Source organism: Hyla sarda, chromosome 1 (assembly GCF_029499605.1).
Source record: "Hyla sarda isolate aHylSar1 chromosome 1, aHylSar1.hap1, whole genome shotgun sequence".
In the NCBI taxonomy this organism is placed as follows: domain Eukaryota; kingdom Metazoa; phylum Chordata; class Amphibia; order Anura; family Hylidae; genus Hyla; species Hyla sarda.
This window is the reverse complement of record NC_079189.1, coordinates 234,229,627-234,251,871: the sequence shown is the minus strand read 5'-3', so window position 1 is coordinate 234,251,871 and position 22,245 is coordinate 234,229,627. Positions and strand designations below refer to the sequence as shown.

General features: G+C 40.3%; 1 protein-coding gene across 5 annotated transcripts in view; it reads left to right on the top strand.

Moving 5' to 3' along the window:
* Nucleotides 1–22,245, top strand: part of BMP2K (BMP2 inducible kinase) — a 213,696-nt gene that overhangs the window by 133,948 nt on the left and 57,503 nt on the right. For all 5 annotated transcript variants that reach the window (XM_056568953.1, XM_056568951.1, XM_056568952.1 and 2 more), the window contains 3 exons: nucleotides 7,399–7,531; nucleotides 10,329–10,432; nucleotides 17,602–17,681. In XM_056568953.1, the coding sequence (XP_056424928.1) occupies nucleotides 7,399–7,531; nucleotides 10,329–10,432; nucleotides 17,602–17,681 (317 nt within the window). The remainder of the gene's footprint in view (nucleotides 1–7,398; nucleotides 7,532–10,328; nucleotides 10,433–17,601; nucleotides 17,682–22,245) is intronic.

Below are 22,245 nucleotides of genomic sequence, written 5' to 3'. Positions count from 1 at the left end.
ATTTATTTCAGTTTTAGTGCATAGTTTATCATTTTGGAGATGTATGTCATCTTTTAGGAGGCCACGCTGAATACGTGGCATTAACCCTTTCACTGCCAATGATATTGAGACGAGTTTAACACTTTTGAAATACACAGATAAAACCTGAATAATGCTGGATTATTTTTTTCTTTCCAGAAGGAACAAAATGTTAGAAAAAATACTTCAGCCTGTTTTAATGGTGTTTATTTTCTAAATGTTTTAAATCGTGGAAAGAAGTTTGTGTAAAACTAAAACCATTTTATACACCAGTACCCCTATATATTCTTAAAGTAGGCACTTTACACAGGATAGGGGATAACACCCATCAAGCATGGAGGAAAGCTTTCCTCTGAATGAATGGAGTGTACCGCACGTGTGTGTGTGGCCATTGTTATGGTGTTCCAGTGGATACTTGATGACTTTGTGATTTGGGAATTTTATTTTCAATTATATTAATTTCCATTGCTTAGTGCAGATGACACACAGCCAGGTCACCAAAATGATATTGTTAATACACCTTCATGTCTATCAGTAATGGGTTATGATTTGTTCAGACCTGTAATGCTGTATGGACGCATACTGTATATCATACTAAATTATGACAGTTCTTTGTTGGGAATGTGAAAAGCTGCAGGGTTCATGTAAAGGAAAAACATTCTTCTCTTGATTCATACCTTGTTTTAGCTTTTTAGAGGTAGTATTGCAGAGCAAACTGTATAATGTTGATATAATCAAAAGTCTATTTAACTAATTTGAAGAACCCAAGAAAAGAAAGACAGGCAAAGTAAAACATCTTAGGGTAGGGTCACATGTAGCACTTCCGCAGCGGGTTCCCCGCAGCTGAAATTCCCCTTGCGGACTTCTGCAAGCGGATTATGTTGCTACCCATTTAAGTCTATTCCGGAAGCTGAGGAGATAGACCTAGATTCCAGGCACTGCCAACTCAAAACATCAGAGTCAAGGGCCCAGATTTATCAAACTGTGTGAGAAAAAGTTGAGTGATTTTCCCCTAGCAACCACCAATCACAGCTCAGCTAACGAGCTCTGGTAAAGTGAAAGCTGAGCCGTGATTGGTTGGGATTGGGAAAATCACTCCATTTTTTTCTCACACATTTTGATAAATCTGGGCCAAGATGTTTCTTGTGAGAGATCCAGGCTAGGATCACTTTTATTGTACCAAAAATAATAAAACAATATGGATGACGCGTTTTGAGGGTGACAACTTCTTCTTAAGATCTGCATAACAGTAAAACTGTTTACAACACATTTAAATACAGTGTGAACTGGCGCCAAACAGGATGTGGGAGTGGCCCAGTGGTCAAAGGTCATAGTATGCCATAGTAGGTAACACAAATAACAGTTGTACAGTACAATAATTACAATGGATTGTATATAAAATAAGATTCAATACAAAAAACAATCATCAGAAAGTCCAAAAATCATTCTTTAGCCTGAAGAAACGCAGATTCTTGGTCAATCAGGAGCGCTTGGCAGCGCTGTAGAACCACAGAATTGTTTCCCGATGTAGCGCTGTGGTTGCTATGGACACGTTGCTAAGTGCTGCGGTCATGTGTTGCAGCCAGGCCAATGGGAGAGGGGAGGCTACGATCTCACTCTGGGAGCATGGGCGCACAAGAGTGTACCTGCAGTGGTTGGAAAACCAATACCATATACCAGGCTGCAGGAATTTTGCTACTGCTGCAGGTATGCTCTTGTGCACCTACGCTCTGAGCTGAGCACTCCCAGAGTGTGATCGTCGCCTCCCCTCTCCCATTGGTCCAGCCGCAACATGTGACCACGGCACTTAGTAACGCGTCCGTAGCAACCACAGCGCTACAGCGGGATGCAATTCTGTGGTTCTACAGTGCTGCCGAACGCTCCTGATTGACCAAGAATCGGCGTTTCTTCAAGCTAAAGAATGATTTTTGGACTTTCTTTATATACAATCCACTGTAATTATTGTACTGTACAACTGTTATTTGTGTTACCTACTATGGCATACTATGACCTTTGACCACTGGGCCACTCCCACATCCCGTTTGGTGCCAGTTCACACTGTAATTTAAATGTGTTGTAAACAGTTTTACTGTTATGCTGATCTGAGGAAGAGGGTGTCGCCCTCAAAACTCGTCATCCATATTGTTTTATTATTTTTGCTACAATAAAAGTGATCCTAGCCTGAATCTTTCACAAGAAACATCTTGACTCTGATGTTTTGAGTTGGCAGCGCCTGGAATCTAAGGTTACCTATCTCCTCCGCATACTACTACAGGACAGACTTCTCTGACTCCTGGAGACCTTCCGGCTGAGCAGCAGACTCCATCAGTGTACCTCTATATTGAGGTGATGTGCTTTACTTATTCTACTACAAGGTGAGCGGCTACCTATAAGGGGTGATACTGGGTAAGACATTTTTCTAGCTACCTAAAGGGTAATGTACACGGTCTTTCTTTTTTCTTCTACATTACCACATATTCTGCAAGCTGGATTTCAGCAAACCTGCTGTGGATATGCTATGTGTGACCCTACCCTAAATGGAGACTTCCAGATCTTTTATATGGATGGACTATCCTAAGGATATCAGATTAAAAGGGGTCTGACTCTACTTACTAGCCACAGCTGCATACATTCAGTTGTTGTGGTACCTGGTATTGCAGCTTGTCTCATTCACTTTTAGTGGGACAAGCTGCAATGCCAGGCACTGTCACTCCCCATCGGAAAGCAATGCAGACTGTTCAGTCAGCTGAGCAGGTGGCCACTAGGAGTCTGATATTAGGGTGTGTGTGTATATATATATATATATATATATAATATAATATAATATATATATATATATATATATATATATATATATATATATATATATATATATATATAAAGAATGATGCACAACTCTGTAGGATATAAAGAGACATTTCCTTCTTTTGAGAGGACGATATATGGTAATAACATATGAAAAATTGCAATGTATGCAAGGTTTTCATGCTGGAGCATTTCTTTATGTGATTGTTGTGTTAATCCCATTCTAATAGACTTGTCAAATTCACTAGATTATTATCAAGATATATTTAACTTAGCTGGTTAATATGCACAGAAGTGGCCCAGAAGGGACAAGGTGGTGATTGGGGGGGGAAGAGTAAACAAAAAATTTTCAAGACATTTTTTTGCACGTTTCTGCTCTAGCATTTGTTTCATTGGGAAAACTCACTGACATGAGATGTCAAAAAGTGTGGGAACTTGCCTAAGATCAAGGATGGTCCTGAGCCCTGTATTTATGTGTGTGTGTGTGTGTGTATGTATATATATATATATATATATATATATATATATATATATATATGGGGCTCAAGTCCTGCAGGAACATGTGGGAACGGAGTTCCTGAACTATATATATATATATATATATATATATCTCCAGAAACTGTGGAAGCAGCACTCCACTGATCGGCGAATTCAACAACGTTTATTCACACATCTGTAAAAAGTGAAGCTTCGGCTCCACACTAGAGCCTTTCTCAAGCAGTGAGAGCCGAAACGTCACTTTTTACAGATGTGTGAATAAACGTTGTTGATTTTGCCGATCATTGGAGTGCTGCTTCCACCTTTTCCGGATATTGTTTGAGGACTTGGTCTGACTCTGAAGCTTAGCACCCAGCTGGATCTTGAATTCCTTACGCCACGGTGCTCCTCTACAGTGACATGTTTTGTATATATATATATATAGAATGGATCTCTAAAAAAAAAAGCACATATACAGCTGCTTTATGTTTAATGACCTTGTACTGCCCTTTACTGTCAAACAAAATGGCAACCACAATCAGTCCCTTGTCAATCCAAATAAAAGTCAGAATTCTAGTATGAAGTAAACTTTACTTAGATGTCACTTTCCTTCATTTTCACACGTGGTTCCAAATCTGAAATTGTACTTTGGAAAAGCATAAACATAATTGGGGAATCAGCTGAGCTGCAAACTCCTATTTATGGCATTTCATCACAGAGGTGACATGTTCTTAAATCCGGCATATTTGGGTTTTAACAATGTGTTCTTTGCCTTACATGGTAAGTAATAGATTTAGGAGCCTTGTATGTCTGGCACAGCTTTCCTCTGTACAGCTGGACCTACTCCTGTTCCTGCCATCAAGTTTACTAACATTAAGGCTGGTTCCACGTGGCCTTGCAGATTGATCAGCTGTTACATTGCTATTGCTGGCATCTGCTTTAAAGACAACTAAAAAGGGTTCTTGTGTGCCTTTATCAGTAATGGGTTTCATGTATTCTATACAGGTTATGTATGAAATGGACTATATGCGCAGTATTCTTTCATATGAATAAGTTTGATTGCATTGAAATAACTTATGATTGCATAAGTTCATTTGAATTTAGCTGGAGGAAAAATGACCATACACAGTAAAATCAACAAGCTAAACTATGGTATATGACCATAAGTATGTGTATGTACCGGATATCACCCCTTCTAATGATTGTGTTCAGGTGTTTCAGTCAAGTTGTAGTGAGATGGTCAATCTTTGATCGTAGCACTGTTATAATATGCCACATTTTCCATATTCTTAGTCTGCTTCATCTGCCCATGTCAACTGTAAGAGCTATTAATGTGATGTGAAACATCTAGAAGTAATATAAACTTAAAGCAGTAGACCTCTCACTCTCCCAGAAAAGAACTGCCGAGAGCCAGGTCAAGTTTTCACTGTCGCTGATCCATAAATACTGGCTAAAGCATAACCGGTATTTAAAAACATAAAACTCTCCAAAAAAGACCAAGAATAGTTCCAATGACACAAATAAATCTGATTAATGATTAAAGAATGAGGCAGTCTTTCCTAGGCATGATAAGTCACCATCTATCACATATTGTCAAGTGTCAGCTATAACCATTTCTGTGACTTCCCGAATTGATGCCTCCCCAGTCCGCACTGATTCAGTTTCCAACTTCAGGATTGTAAGTTCATTTGCAGACTCTTGTTAGAAGATAAATGATGTTCTTTTTTATGTACTAAAAGTACTCTATCCGTAAATGGATGAAGTATCCCAAAATATAAAGAAAAACAAGTAAAAGAATACAATGTAGGGGTTGGAATAGCATCTTTATGTTCTAGTATTACTGTCTCCTTTGCACATTTGGGGGCCACGAAGACATGGATTGATACGTTTACTGCAAAGGAACTTGAGTGGCCCTCACAAAGTCTTAATCTCAACTTCTTCAAACAACTTTAGGTAAAATGGGAATGTTGGATTGTTGTAACCACAAAATAGGGTCCAACTCATATTAACACCCATGGCTTTAGAAGGGGATATTGGAGAAGCTCATATAGGTACGTTGGTCAGGTGTCCATAAGGTATCTCTAACTTAAATTTGGGAATAGAATAACATAAATACAACAAGATAAACCTTCCCCATCTCTCGGATTCCACCGCTATTCACCGATTAGTCATAAGATAGAAGCCACTTACAGGTGAAGTTTATAACATTATCTTGTGATAATAGCACCTGTCAATGGATATAATAGGAAGCAAGCGAACAGTCAGTTCTTAAAGTTGTCATGTTAAAAACAGGAAAAATGGACAAGTGTAAGGGCCTGTTCACTCTATGGAATCTCCACTCAGAGATTCCATCTGTATAACCCCTCAGAAATGCACCGCTTCCATAGACTGCAATACATTTCCAAGGGCTTGTTCATTCTTTTGGCAGAATCTGGGATTTGTAGTGTGAATGGTGTATCAGAACCCCAAATTAATGGGAGGCTATTGCATCAGAATTTCGGTGCGTACTGCACAATGATGGCCTAGTATGAATGGGTTCTAAGAGACAAGTTTTGATCACTTGATCACAGTAAACTGTAGGTCTTGCGAGGTGTTTTTAGTATTCAGTGGTTAGGAACTACCAAAAGTGGTCCATGGAGTGATGATCAATAAAATGGCAACAGGTCATTCCAACCCAAGGCTGTAAGATGCTAGTGGGGAGCAAAGACTGGTCTGATCCAAATCTAAAGTTAAAGGGGTACTCCAGTGGAAAAACATGTTTTCAAATCAAGTGGTGCCAGAAAATTAAACAGATTTGTAAATGACTTCTATTTAAAAATCTTCATCCTTCCAGTACTTATAAGCTGCTGTATAATACAGAGAAAGTTCTTTTCTTTTTTAATGTATTTTCTGACTGACCACAGTGCTCTCTGCTGACACCTCTGTCCATGTCAGGAACTGCCCAGAGCAGGAACAGTTCCTCATAGCAAACCTCTCCTGCTCTGGACAGTTCCTGACCTGGACAGAGGTGTCATCAGAGAGCACTGTGGTCCCACAGAAATGAAATTCAAAAAGAAAAGAACTTTCTCTGTATTATACAGCAGCTGATAAGTACTGGAAGGATTAAGATTTTTAAATAGAAGTAATTTACAAATTTGTTTAACTTTCTGGCACCAGTTGATTAAAAAAAAAAAAAAAGTGTTTTCCATCGGAGTACCCCTTTAACCTTGACAATGATAGAAAGATGTCAAACACAAAGTGCATTTTGCTGCATATGGGGCTCACCATATGCACACAGGTGCAAAAAGCTCCCAGATGACTACCAAGAACGTGTAAAGCGTGTGTGTTGGGGTTGTTACTAAAGGTTGGGAAAGGTACATTTACTCCAGTCTGTGCCATGTATTATATTTATTCTCTATTTCAGTGGTCTCCAACCTGCGGACCTCCAGATGTTGCAAAACTACAACTCCCAGCATGCCTGGACAGCCGCTGGCTGTCCGGGCATGCTAGGAGTTGTAGTATTGCAACATCTGGAGGTCTGCAGGTTGGAGACCACTGCTCTATTTCTTTCTAACAATGACTGCATGTTTTTGTTTGGACATGCTATAAAATATTCTAAGAGTGATCGTGCACGCGGCACCCTGTTTGTACGCGGCACCGTGTTTGCTCCGGGGACTGATTACAAACGGGGTGTCGCGTGCAAGATCGCGGGGGTCCCCAGCAACGGGACTCCCGCGATAAGGCATCTTATCCCCTATCCTTTGGATAGGGGATAAGATGTCTAAGCACCGGAGTACCCCTTGAAGCTACGCTGCACAGCCCAGCTTAAGGCCATGTTCACACAAGCATTTTTTGCATCTATATTACAAATCCTGGCCCAACTGCTGTCAGCTTGGACTTGCAGTCCTACTGTGAAATTGGCATTATTCTTCCCTAACGTCCACATATAGGCTTTATGTGGCTATTATTTACAGCCTAGTGACCACTTACCTAATCTCCTGATCCTGTAGCTATATATTTTCATATAATACCACCCCCCTGGATCGCTCATAGCAGTATGACTTGTGGCCTTGTTACCTTCTTATTGAGTAATCATTGTATATTACTTTCTTTTTTCAGGCCTTGGGTTGCCTATTATACAAGCTTTGCTTTTTCACTGTTCCGTTTGGAGAAAGTCAAGTTGCTATCTGTGATGGGAGTTTCACCATACCAGACAATTCTCGATATGACCACAAGTTGCATTGTTTAATTAGTAAGTGACTTTTGTTGTGATTTATGAAGAGTGAAAAAATAAAGTGGTTATGTGCAGTTTTTTTTTTTTTTTTTTTTTTTTTTTTTGTGAAAGCCATTACCACAAGTAGGGGAGTAGGAAGGAGATGTTTATACTATTTCTTTTGTATCTACTTCTTGCCCTGGCTATTAAAAATTTGCATTGAAAACAGCACCAACAACTGTTGAAAGTGTGCAATTTCAGCTTTTTTTTCAGCTTCAGTTTTAGGGGAGTGGGAGAATAATACTTTTCTTTACATGCCTACTCTTGTTGTAGCGACCTGGGTTGAGGCAAATCACTGCATAATCTGTTGTTTCTACATAGTCATGGCCATAAATGTTGGCACCTCCCGAATCTTTCAAGAAAATAAAGTATTTCTCCCAAAAAAGGATTGCAGTAACACATGTTTTGCTATACACATGTTTATTCCCTTTGTGTGTATTGGAACTAAACCAAAAAGGAGGAAAAAAAGCAAATCTGACATAATGTCACACCAAACTCCAGAAATGGGCTGGACAAAATTATTGGCAGCCTTAACTTAATATTTGGTTGCACACCCTTTGGAAAAAATAACTGAAATCAGTCGCTTCCTATAACCATCAATAAGCTTCTTACACCTCTCAGCCGGAATGTTGGACCATTCTTCCTTTGGAAACTGCTCCAGATCTCTCTTATTGGAAGGGCGCCTTTTCCCAACAGCAATTTTATGATCTCTCCACAGGTGTTCAATGGGATTTAGATCTGGACATATTGCTGGCCACTTCAGAACTCTACAGCACTTTGTTGCCATCCATTTCTGTGTTCTTTTTGACAAATGTTTGGGGTCATTGTCCTGCTAGAAGACCCAAGATCTCAGACACAAACCCAGCTTTCTGACACTGGGCTGTACAGTGCGACCCAAAATCCGTTGGTAATCCTCAGATTTCATGATGCCTTGTACACATTCAAGGCACCCAGTGCCAGAGGCAGCAAAACAACCGCAAAACATCATTGAACAATAACTGGAAACAAAGAAAGAAAGAGCTTGCACTCACCATCCAAAAGATGTGCTTTATTTACTTCTTGTCAGGCATGACAGGCTGGCGGGGCGTGGAGGCGGGTGGGGAGAGACCGGGACAGACTGTTTCATGCCGCTCGGGCGCTTCTTCCAGCCGGTAGTTCTTCTTTACCGACTGGAAGAAGCACCCGAGCGGCGTGAAACAGTCTGTCCTGGTCTCTCCCCACCTGCCTCCAACTCCCGCCAGCCTGTCATGCCTGACAAGAAGTAAATAAAGCACATCTTTTGGATGGTGAGTGCAAGCTCTTTCTTTCTTCATTTCCTGTATTTGCTTGTCACTTATAAGATTTGCACCACCGCTACCAGAGATTAATTTACAGGACAGTCAGCCTCATCTACACCACATCAGTGTCGTTTGCCTTAGTCTAGCAGTGCCGGATAATTGATTCTTTTTTTTTTTTTTTATTATCATTGAACAATAGTAACATGTAAAGTGTAAAGTGTTCTTTTCTTTGTAGGCCTCATTCCGTTTTCGATAAACAGTAGAATGATGTGTTTATCAAAAAGCCGTATCTTGGTCCCATCTGTCCACAAGACTTTTTCCCAGAAGGATTTTGGCTTGCTCAAATTCACTTTGGCAAAATGTAGTCTTGCTTGTTTATGTCTCTGTGTCAGCAGTGGGGTCCTCCTGGGTCTCCTGCCATAGCGTTTCATTTCATTTAAATGTTGACGGATAGTTTGTGCTGACACTGATGCTCCCTGAGCCTTCAGGACAGCTTAACTATATTTGGAACTTGTTTGGGGATGCTTATCCACCATCCGGACTATCCTGCGTTGACACCTTTCATCAATTTTTCTCTTCTGTCCATGCCCAGGGAGATTAGCTACAGTGCCATGGGTTGCAAACTTATTGATAATGTTGCACACTGTGGACAAAGGCAAATCTAGATCTCTGGAGATGGACTTGTAACCTTGAAATTGTTGATACTTTTCCACAATTTTAGTTCTCAAGTCCTCAGACACTTCTCTTCTCTTTCTGTTATTCATGCTTAGTGTGGCACACACAGACACACAATGCAAAGACTAAGTGAACTTCCCTCCTTTTATCTGCTTCCAGGTGTGATTTTTATATTGCCCACACCTGTTACTTGCCCCAAGTGAGTTTAAAGGAGCATCACATGCTTGAAACAATCTTTTTTATCCACAATTTTGAAAGGGTGGGAATCATTTTGTCCAGCCCATTTTTGGAGTTTGGTGTGACATTATGTCCAATTTGCTGTGTTTCCTCCACTTTATGGTTTAGTCCAGTACACCCAAAGGGAATAAACATGTGCATAAGATTTGTTACTGCAATCCTTTTCTGTGAGAAATACCTGACTTTCTTGAAAAATTTCAGGGGGGCCAACATTTACGGCCATGACTGTATAAAGAAGTTATTTGGTACAATCCTAAGGATCGACCATCAGTATCAAATGGATGAGGGTCCATGGGGGAGATTTATCAAAACCTGTGTAGAGGAAAAGAGGTGCAGTTGCTCATAGCAACCAAATTGCTTCTTCAATTTTTAAAAGGCCTGTGAAAAATGAAAGAAGTGATGTTTTGATAATTGTTCTCAACTTTCTTTTCATGATAACTTCACTGCCTTTGTTATGACCTTTGATCTGACAAGGACATATGAACTAGTTCATAGCAAACTATGCTAACGCCTTGACCTCAAAGATTGTAATTGTCAGATAGTTTCCTTGTGGTAACTCAGTAGTAACCATCACTTTGTCTTTACAGGGTACATGCTTGAACCTAATCAGGAACGAAGACCTGACATCTATCAAGTTTCCTATTTTGCCTTCAAATTAGCCAAAAGAGAATGTCCAGTATCCAATGTATATGTGAGTTTACATCACAAAATATTCAAAATTTGCATTATTTCTCTGAACTCTTCTTTTGGCTGCCTTTTGTATTTAGATTTTGAATAAAATGGGGGCATATAATCCTCATGCAAAACTGTCATTAAAAACCACTTTTGGCATGTCGGTCAGGCATGTCAAAACTTCTGGGGAAGCCTATGCAGAGAAATGTATGGATCTTTCAGGCAGGAGGCCGGCAAGTAGACCACAATGCTGCCTGCTTCCCTGGCTAACCATTCACCATCGCGGTCTCAGGAGTGAGACCCAGTGCGATCAGCAACTTTTGACTTGTCTAATCAACATGCTAAAAGTTGTTTTTAGTGACAGTAACGCTTTAAGTGCATACCCATTTTCTTAGCTCAGGAAGAATTTAACAATGGTGTCCTGGTATGAAAGGAGTTGCAACCATAGTGCAGAAAACCCATAATAATAATATCCCGCCATCATAAGGTGCTGCACATATGGTTACTTAATAATAATAAGAATAATACTTAGAAAACAAATATAAAAAATCTTGCAGAATTTCTAATTCTGGACTTTGCTTAGACGTGCATTGAAGTCTATGGAGACAGCGCATGTAAAGTTAAACCAGAACTTTTCTGGGCATCTATTCCCGTAAAAGGATCATGATTCTAATAAACGTGTGAGCTGAGAATCTTTGTGTTCTATGGGCACTCTTAGGTGGGAATTTATCATTGAGTGTACAGTGTTTTTTTTTTTTTTTTTTTGTTATGTTGGGATCATATTTTATCACAGTTCAGTGGTTGAGCCTTTTAAATGCACAATTCGGTGAAAACCTTTTCCAAAACTCATGGTTACTTTTTTGCAGTGTTCATCAATTCATCAGTTGCGCCTTTTTGCATTTAGGTGCAAATAAGTGCAATTAGGCACAAATCTTCACCATCATTGCGCTGCCTTAAAAAATTATTTCAACACAATTTTTCCATGACACTCATGACATAAAATAAAATATGACATGAAATAAAACAACAATAACAAACCATGAAGAAAATCGCTTCAACCTCACCAAGTTTGATTAAAGGGGTATTCCGGGTAAAAACATTCTTTTTCATATCAACTGGCTCCAGAAAGTTAAACAGATTTGTAAATTACTTCTATTAAAAAATCTTAATCCTACCAGTACTTATCAGCTGCTGAAGTTGAGTGCTCTCTGCTGACACCTGTCTGTCTCAGGAACTGTCCAGAGTAGGAGAAAATCCCCATAGCAAATCTCTCCTGCTCTGGACATTTCCTGAGACAGACAGAGGTGTCAGCAGAGAGCACTGTGGTCAGACTGAAAATAACAACTCAACTTCAGCACCTGATAAATACTGGTAGGATTGAGATTTTTTTAATAGAAGTAATTTACAAATCTGTTTAACTTTCTGGAGCCAGTTGATATAAAAAAAAAAAAAGTTTTTCACTGGAGTACCTCTTTAAAGGGGTATTCTGGGCAAAAATATTTTGTCTGATCGCGGGGGGCCCGCTGCTGAGACCCCCCGCGATCTCCCTTTAGCACCCGCATTCTATGCGGGTGCTGAATCTCCAGCTGAATCTCCTGGTTTCCGGAACTGGGGACGTGACGTCACGCCACGCCACGCCCCCTCCATTCATGTCTATGGGAGGGGGCGTGGCGGCCGTGCTTAGTAGTTTGGTATCGTTCAGGATAGAAGATGTTTGTTGCTTACACTAGTCCATCCAGACGGACGCCACTTCCTCCTTCCGGTCAGCTGACATGCTAACGTCACGTGACGAACCCACGGCGTGGAGGACTGCAACAGCCACAGGTTCTTTAAGATACATCCACCCCTCCCACATATAAAGGCTAATGAATTAGCCTTCTCACATATAAATACGTGTGAGAAGGCTAATTCATTAGCTTGTATTTGTGGGAGGAGCGGATGTACCTTAAAGAACCCGTGGCTGTTCCAGTCCTCCACGCCGTGGGTTACTCTCGTAACTCTTATACTATACACACGCTCGTAGCATTTATACTGGACATACACACGTAGCATTTATACTGTACACACGCTGGTAGCATTGTCTGTACATACGCTCGTAGCATTTATACGTGCATCCGCTTTTAGCGTTTATATTGTACATACGCCCCTGGCATTTATGTTGTACATATGCTCATAACATTAACAAAATGGCAGAAAGTTCAACTGGCACTGCAGCCTGATCCTGGGTGGGAAGTACTCCAACCTCCTCTACACCTGTATAGTACTGGCACAGTCACCTGCTGTAGCTTGCTTCTATGGTGGTGCACAGACTTGTGAATAAAGCCAAAGTGTCCAACAGATACAACTTGTATGAAGAAAAAAGACGGCAGCTCACCAATCTTGCGTATCAAGCTTCTTTATTCATACAGCAGCGTGGGTTAACAGAATGCGTGATGCAGGTGCTCAACAAACAACCGCACGAACAACGTCCATTTCGCAAATAAAGTGCTTCTTCCAGTTCTAGCTCATACGCTCATATCATTAAGGTTGTTCATATGCTCATAGTCTATAGTATATACATATTCTATAGTGTATACGCCTATAGCAGTTATGCTGTACAAGCATTTGTTCTGTGCATACGTTCATTAAGTTTGTTCTGGGCATATGCTCATTATGTTCTCTGCATATGCTCATATAGTTCTGTGCATACGCTCATCAAGTTTGTTCTGTACATACGCTCATCAAGTTTGTTCTGTACATACGCTCATATAGTTGTTCTGTGCATACACTCATAGTTGTTTGTTCTGTGCATACGCTCATATAGTTTGTTCTGTGCATATGCTCATATAGTTTTGTGCATACACTCGTACGCTCACATTGTTTGTTTTATGCGTTTGCTCAGATAGTTTGTTCTATGCATACGCTTATAAAGTTGTTCGGTGTATACGCTCATATAGTTTGTTCTGTGCATACGTTCAAATAGTTTGTTCTGGACATACGCTCATATAGTTTGTTTTGTGCATACACTCATATAGTTGTTATTTCTATGCTTACGCTCTTATAGTTGTTCTGTTCACATATGCATATAGTTTATTCAAAGCATACACTCATATAGTTCGCTCTGTGCATACGCTCATATAGTTGTTTTGTGCATATGCTCATTTAGTTTGTTCTGCACATATGCTCATACGTTTACATCGTTTTTGTGCATACGTGCCTGTAGTTTGTTCTGTGCATACGCTCATATAGTTGGTTTCATGCATATGCTCATACGCTCAGATCACTCACTCATATAGTTATTCAGTACATACCCTATAGATTTTTGGTGAATACGCGCATATAGGTTGTTCGGTGCATATGATCATACGCTCATAGTTTGTTCTGTGCATGCTCATATTGTTTGGTGCACGCACTCTTACAGTTCTGTGCATACACTCACATAGTCTGTTCTATGCATATGCTCTTATAGTTATTCTATGCATACACTCATATAGTTTGTCCTGTGCATGCGCTCATACAGTTGGTTCCGTGCATATGCCTATACGCTCATAGTTTGTTCTGTGCATACGCTTATCAAGTTTGTTCAGTGAATACTACCATATAGTTTATTCTGTGCTAACGCTCATATAGTTATGCTGTGCATACATTCATATAGTTGGTTCCGTGCATACGCTCATAGTTCGTTCTGTGCATACACCCATATAGTTTGTTCTGTGAATACACTCATATGGTTGGTTTCGTGCACAGTCATAGTTCGCTCTGGCATACGCTCATATAGTTCATTCTGTGCATACGCTTATATAGTAGTTCAGTGCATATGCTGATATACTTGTTCTGTGCATATGCTCATGTAGTTAGTTCTGTGCATACAGTCATAGTTTGGTAATAGTTAGGTAGTTGTTGATACCGATAACGTCCAAAATTGTGAATATTGGCTGATAATCGGCCAAACCGATAATCGGTCAATCCCTAGTACATAGCGTCTATACACGATACACATTCATATCCTTATACGGTATATACGTTTCATGGTGTTTTACTGTGCTTACGTTTCATGGTGTTTATACTATATATTCATTTTGTTGACACTGCGCATGCGTCTCATGGCATTGTGTTAGCCTGCGCACGTATATCAAATTTGTTCTGTGCATACGTTAAGCGTCTGGTGCATATGTTAGTAGTATTCCCTGCATACGTTTGTAGCGTTAGTCTGGACACGTTATAGCATTTAGTCTGGGCACATGTTTTAAGTGTTTTATTTGGTGGGTCAGCTTGTTTATTTAGCATTTGGGTTGGGCATACAGGGACATAGCTTTATTTTCTGTTGAGACTTGTCACGTCTACAGATCAATCATTACAACCTGTCATGGCTTCAGGTTGACGATGATATTATTAGTTATATATGAATTGTTAGAGTCTTGTGGTCATGATTGCTGGATATTTGGCTTCTTTTTCCTGTCACGTCCACAGATCAATTACAGTTAAAACCTGACATGGATTTGGGTTGAGGACGATATTATCAATATATACATTGGTTGAGTCTCATGGTCAGGATTGATAGACACGTGGCTCTATTTTTCAGCGAGGCCATCACGTCCACAGGTCTATCTCGGTAGCAAGCGGACATGGCTTCAGGTTGTCGACGATGTTATTAGTTATATATATATATGTATGTGTGTGTGTGTGTGTGTGTATATGTGTATATAATATGTGTGTATATTGAGTCTCATGGTCATGATTGCTGGATATGGGGTTTTGTTTTTGGCTAGGCCTGTCACGTCCACAGGTCAATTGCGGTTACAACCTGACACGGCTTCAGGTTGGAGACAATCTTATGATATATATTGATTGGGTCTCATGGTCATGATGGTTGGATATGTTGCTCCGTTCTCGGCGAGGCCTGTCATGTCTACAATTCGATTACAACTTGACATGGCTTCAGGTTGGTGACAATGTTTAGTTCTATATAGTTACATAGTTTGGTTGAAAAAAGACATACGTCCATCAAGTCCAACCAGGGAATTGAAGTGAAGGGTGTAAGGGGATAAGGGAAAGGGATGTAGTTTTATAATTCTGCATAAGCATTAATGTTATTTTGTTCCAGGAATGTATCTAACCCTGTTTTAAAGCTGTTAATTGTTCCTGCTGTGACCAGTTCCTGAGGTAGACCGTTCCTCAGGAACTGGTCACAGCAGGAACAATTAACAGCTTTAAAACAGGGTTAGATACATTCCTGGAACAAAATAACATTAATGCTTATGCAGAATTATAAAACTACTTATAAAAAAGTTAATGAAAAAAAAAAGAGTCATGCCAGAAGCTGACGTGGCAGTGGTTCCAGTTCCAATCTATTGAGCTCTTGTCATGGACAAAATCAGCATTTAATGGTAGCCAGGGATCTGATTAACAGTTCTTTATCTGTTAACACACAAAGAGTGTACAAGACAGCCTGTTGTACATTAAAAAAATAAAAATATCCAGTGGGAGACCCATATTCCATCTCTTTCCTGTTAGCTTTTATCGGGTTTTGCCACTCTTCACTTTAACTAGCCTTTAACAGTAAAAAGATTTACTGAGTAGGTATACAACATTTTCTGTTTTATTTTTCGCATCCTGTTAGGGTATCTATTGTCTCATCCAATGCTGTCAAAGCGGCGTTAAAAGGGTTCAGAAGGGTCAGGTTTGTAAGTGTCCCACCAAGCAGACCTTTGTCAGGAGATTTGTTTAGACAGTTGTCCAATGTTCTTGATAGATCCCCCTTTGCCCTCAACAATAGTCTGACCTTGAAAGCGGCACTATTTCTCGGTTACTGTGGGTTCTTGAGACCAGGTGAGTTCACCTGTAAGACGGTCAAAGGGCAGTTTTTAAAGGTGCACCAGCTTTGTGTTATGTTTGAATCACACTAAAACATCTTTTGCCAGAACAAGTAGTAGGGATACGTCATTTCCCCACTTTTCATATGCGGTGTCCGGTGGGGGTCCTTCATCAGTTATCAGCAGCATGAGCAGGGTCTTGTCTGGATAGTCCGTTACTATTGTTGATGGTATTTCTCTCACAACAGTTTCTTTGTCAAATACTTACGTGTATTAGTCAAATCCTTGGGTGGTGACCCCACAGGTCTGTCCGGTCGTTCATTTTGGATTGGTGCGGCAGGCTCAGCATCTAGTGAAGTTGTTTGTGCTCACGTAATCAGAAAAATGGTTCACTGGAACTCCAGTACGTACTTGCGATGTATACCTAGTCTCAACCTCTTAAGGACGCAGGGTGTACCTGTACGCCCTGCGCACGGTATTTAAAACGGGGTAACGCTGTGACCCCGCATCATATCGGGTCGTTCCCGGCAGGTTATGCTAGCCGGGACCCTGGGCTAATAGCATGCGGCACAGATCGTTGTGCCACGCGCTATTAACCCCTTCAGACGCGGCGATTAACAACTTTAATCGCTGCCTCTAAAACAAAAGTCAAAGCTTCCCGACAAGCTCAGTCGGGCTTATCGGGACTATCGCGATAAAATTGCGAGGTCCCGATCAGCTAGGATGCGAGCGGAGCTCCCCTTACCTTGCTCCGTCGTGTCCGATCGGCCTTTGATTGCTCCAAGCCTGAGCTACAGGCTTGAGCAATCAACCCCCTATGACACTACCACCACCATGCATCACTGATGAGATGGTATGCTTAGGATCATGAGCAGTTCTTCCTTCTCCATACTCTTCTCTTCCCATCACTCTGGTACAAGTTGATCTTGGTCTCATCTAGCCATAGAATGTTGTTCCAGAACTGTGAAGGCTTCTTTAGATGTCGTTTGGCAAACTCTGATCTGGCCTTCCTGTTTTTGAGGCTCACCAATGGTTTCCATCTTGTGGTGAACCCTCTGTATTCACTCTGGTGAAGTCTTCTCTTGATTGTTGACTCACATAGGCCTACCTCCTGGAGAGTGTTCTTGATCTGGCCAACTGTTGTGAAGGGGGTTTTCTTCACCAGGGAAAGAATTCTTCGGTCCTCCTCCACTGTTTTCCTTGGTCTTCCGGGTCTTTTGGTGTTTCAAATCCATTTTGGTGGTGTATAGAGCCAAAAATGGCCCAATATATATATAATGTAAACTAGTGTCACTGTATTGCCTATTCAAGCCTTATCACATCTGAACGTAATTAACTTTTCTTTACAAACTACAGTTAATGGTTATAAATCTAAACTTTTTCAAATATTTTACAGAATTCTACAATTCCTCAAGCTCTTCCAGAACCACTGACCGCAAGTGAGGCTGCCTCTAAAAAGACTCAGATAAAAACGAGGTAACTATATAGTAAATTAGTTTTAAAATACTTTTTTTCGGCTTCAAATCCCTTTGATAACAAAATTGTAATGTTCCTTCATTATATGGATGATATTTTTATTATTTGGTCTGGGTCCCCATTGCAGTTCACAAAATTTGTTAATAACTTAAATAAAGATTTGAAAATTTACATGCAGTTTACTTCAGTTCTTGACGGGCAGTCCCTTGAGTTTCTTGATGTGAAAGTGGAGGTTGTGAATGGAGATATGGTCACTATTGGTTTTAGAAAAAAAGACAACCACCAATGCCTTATTGCATTTTGACAGCTTTCACCCCCCCCCCCCCCCCTTTTTTTACATCAAGAACTTTCGGGCAGTTTGTCCACTCGAGACGGCTGAATAATGATGATTCTCAATTTGATACCCAAGCTCAAAGACTTGACCGGATGGCTGATTCAGAGAGGGTACCCTCCCACCATTATAAGTGAAGCTCTTGAAAAAGCATGTAGTCTGCCCCAGAATGAACTTTTGTATAAGAAATAGGATTATTCCAAAAAAACAAAATGTTTTGTGTTCTCTTTTCAACGTTCCCCAATGGACCGCACTATTCAATCAGCCTACCGCCGCTACTACTGGCACATCAACTCAGCTTAGTTGTACTAGGTTGAAAGACAAGGCCAGGACATGGTTGGATAAGGTGCCCCCTTTAGGGAACTTCAAGTGTAGGCAGTGTTCTATGTGCAGATATAATAGTAAAGCAAAGTTCTGTAGAATAGGAGGTATAGAATGGAGAGTATCTCACTTCATGACCTGCAAAACCAAATTTGTTGTTTATATGATTATTATTTATGAATATAGTGCTCTTGGTCCGAGGGCACTTTACATATGATAAAGGTAACAGTAAATAACACTAACATGGGAACATATGATCTATTGTTCCTGTGTTTCTATTATATAGGAAAATCCATTTGTTGCCTATATACTAGTATCCAGGAACATCTGCGGTCTATAAGAATGGGACATGGCTGTCCCCGACTTATAGATCATGTAAGGACTACACACGATGGAAATCAATTAGCGCAGATGTTTGCAGGATTGGAGGTGGTTCAAGTACCTAAAGATGGCGGAGATTGCCATAGGTTACTTCTACAGAGAGATCATTAAAACCAATGCGCTTGGGTTATATCAGCCGTGCCGATGCCACATCACATTCAGAGAGCCAGAAGAAGCCTTTGTGAGATGTAATGGCTCTTATTAGTGGAACCTACCTGTGATGTCTGTACCTGTGATGTCTGTCCCTATTATACAGTACAATATCCCTGCCACAGGGCCCATCTGGTTAGGAGATAAAAGTAAAATCAATAAAAAATAGATAAATAAAATATGAAATTTTGTATTTACGTAAAAAAAATTACAAGTATCCACCTCTGAAGCTGAGTATTAAACGGAACACCAGACCTAGGACATCAGGACCACTGGAGGGGTAAGCAGTGTTAAAGCACCTACTCGTTTAACCAACAGGAATCCAATTTATTCTAAATAAAAAAAACAACAAAAAAACGTATTTATTGTTTCACATTGAGTATTACATTACAGGATTAGTCATCATTACAAAATTCTGCACATTTAATTCTTATTACTACTTGGAAAGGCTGCTTTTTCTTTATTTTTTTTATTTTCTATTAGCATAAACATTATTATTAACATTACGTCAATATCATATTGTGTAACTATAAATGAGCACACTTGCACTTTTGAGAATAATTGATCCTGTATACGGTTGGGGGGATACTAAAACTGTATGTATTTTTTATATTGATATATATTACATATATAAATTCTCTCCTAACCAGAAGGACACTGTGGCAGGAATATTACTTAACTCTCCAATCTCTTATTCTTCACTTATGACTATCTTTTAGAATCACTTTGAGGACTTTTTCCTGTTCTTAATTCTCATTGCTTTGAGTATTTACACCCTTCTACAGTTAACCACTGATACCTTTCTACTTGCTTATAAACTAGGGCTGCACAATATGGGGAAAATGTGCGATTGCGATTATGTAGGTAAATATTGTGATTTCGATATGCGATTGCGATATAACAATAATAAAATAATATCTTTAATGTCCAATCCCCCTATTTCGTAAAGCCAATTCCCCCAATTTCATATTCATTGACTGAACATACACTGCTCAAAAAACAAACCCAGCAGCAGGACCGCTACCTCTGCCTTTGTGCAAGGAGGAGCAGGAGGAGGAGCACTGCCAGAGCCCTGCAAAATGACCACCAGCAGGCCACAAATGTGCATGTGTCAACTCAAATGGTCAGAAGCAGACTCCATGAGGGTGGTATGAGGGCCCGACGTCCACAGGTGGGGGTTGTGCTTACAGCCTAACACCGTGCAGGATGTTTGGCATTTACCAGAGAACACCAAGATTGACAAATTTGCCACTGGCGCCCTGTGCTCTTCACAGATGAAAGCAGGTTCACACTGATCACATGTGACAGTCTGGAGACGCCGTGGAGAACGTTCTGCCTGCAACATCCTCCACCATGACCGGTTTGGCGATGGGTCAGCATAGCATGCAGGGGAGCATAGCATACAGTCACCGCCGGAGCCCGACTCTGCTCCTGTGTTTCCTCTGATTCGGCTCCTGTGTGTGCGGCCTGGACCCTCCGGCATGCCTGTTTCTCCTCCCAGTTAGATAATAGCAAAACTTTGCAAAAGGCCGAATTGTTATATCACAATCTGCAATTATCGCCATTCGAATGCTAAATATATCATGCAGCCCTACTATAAATTTAGTTCCTATGAATGTTTGGAAGCCCCATAGAGAAAGAATAGACCCCTTCCTTGCATGTGTGCTGCTAATTCAGGGAACAATTGACCTTTGTTCTCATGATCTGTTTGCTGGTACCCCCAAATTTTTGTGGATAGGGTAAAACTTTTGATCTTAGGATAACTCCTTTAAGTTTTCAGAGAGGGAAGAAGTTTGATAACAGGAGAAAGAAGATATTTTACAAAGTTTCCTATATTTGCTTGTACTATTGATATATGCAAAGTTTGTTCCAATGACAGTGCCTATTTAATAGACACTGCTGTATAGCGAACAATAATTTTTATATACTGTATGCCTTGGCAACCCAAAATACCCTAATGCTTTGTATTGTTGGCAATACAGAGTAAATTATTAGTGCAACAACAGCACCACCTTGTGGTAGCAAATAGGTGTGTCTCTTGCGTATAAAGCCAAAGCTAAATGGAGTTGATTTATTTCCGATGCATGGATATGGTTACTGGATGTAGCTTAGGGCTCATGCACACAGTAATGTTTTTAGGGCAGAAAAACTATGTATTGTCATGTAGTACAATGTGTCACTGTCTTCATTACCAATCTGTGAGCCTCTGTACAGAATCTCAGGCATGTGAATGTTCAGCTGTGGTCCCATAAATCATAGTGCACCATGTTACAGACCATACGGATCTATAGTTGTCTGCAAAATGTAGATGTTTTGTGATCCTTAAGAAATATAAAATCTGTTCTTTTTTCCTAGTAGTTTCTAACCAGGGATTATTGGCGCCTTTGCCTATTGTACCTTTTGGAATGATTCATACATAGGCCCTGCCCACAACAACCAATCACATTTACTTATCGAGCTCTGATTGGTTTTCATGGGAAAATCTCTTCAGGTTTTTTTTTTTTTTCACACATATTGAAAAGGGCCAAAGCGTTTTTTTTTTTCTCTTGCATATGCAATTTTTTTTTTTTTGTGGTTTAGAAAACCAAAATGTTACCTCAGTCAGTATTACGCTCTCACATACCTGGTGTACTCTAGGAGAGAATACCTCTATACAGAATCCGATATATTTGTTTCTGCCTGATTTGTGTGGTATGTTATACCAAAATCCCCCATATGTAATCCAAGACCTACCTGGTGTAGTGCATGCCCCATGCACCTCTGTAACTGTCCTGTTTAGCTCTTCACAAAATATAACTCTGCAAATGTCCATGTTGTGTTTAGTAGGAAGCAGAAATTTAAAGAAAAGCATTTCCCGTTACATGTATTTCTCAACAATCTTTATATAGAAAATGCCAGGAAGACAGACACATCCTAGCGTCCTGTCTGTCATCTCTTCCACCCCCACCCCAAATAAGAGAATCCAATTTCCTCATATATGGTTCATGTAGTACCCATGTGATCTGATAAAGCTTGAGAAATTTTTAGTTTTTAATAATTATTGCACCCGTCATGAAATTTTATTCTTGGCATCGTGTTTTATATGGTAAAATCTTCTTCACAGTCCCAGGGGAGACATTCCCGGTGAGGATATGAGGTTAGAAAATGTTTCCGGCCTCATAAGTAGTCCCCTGGTGAGGAGCTATAATCCCCCGTTCTTTGGCTGTAATTACGCCTCCTGATTTACAGCCTGAGGTGCTGCTCTGCTCCATAAGGAGATGGAGCAGAGCGATGTTGAAGGCCATGGCCGGGCTGTCAATCATGCTGAGGGAGCGTGATTACAGCCGGAGAAGATGGGACTAGGTGAGTACAGCTCCCTGTCCCAGGGACTACATGCAGGGC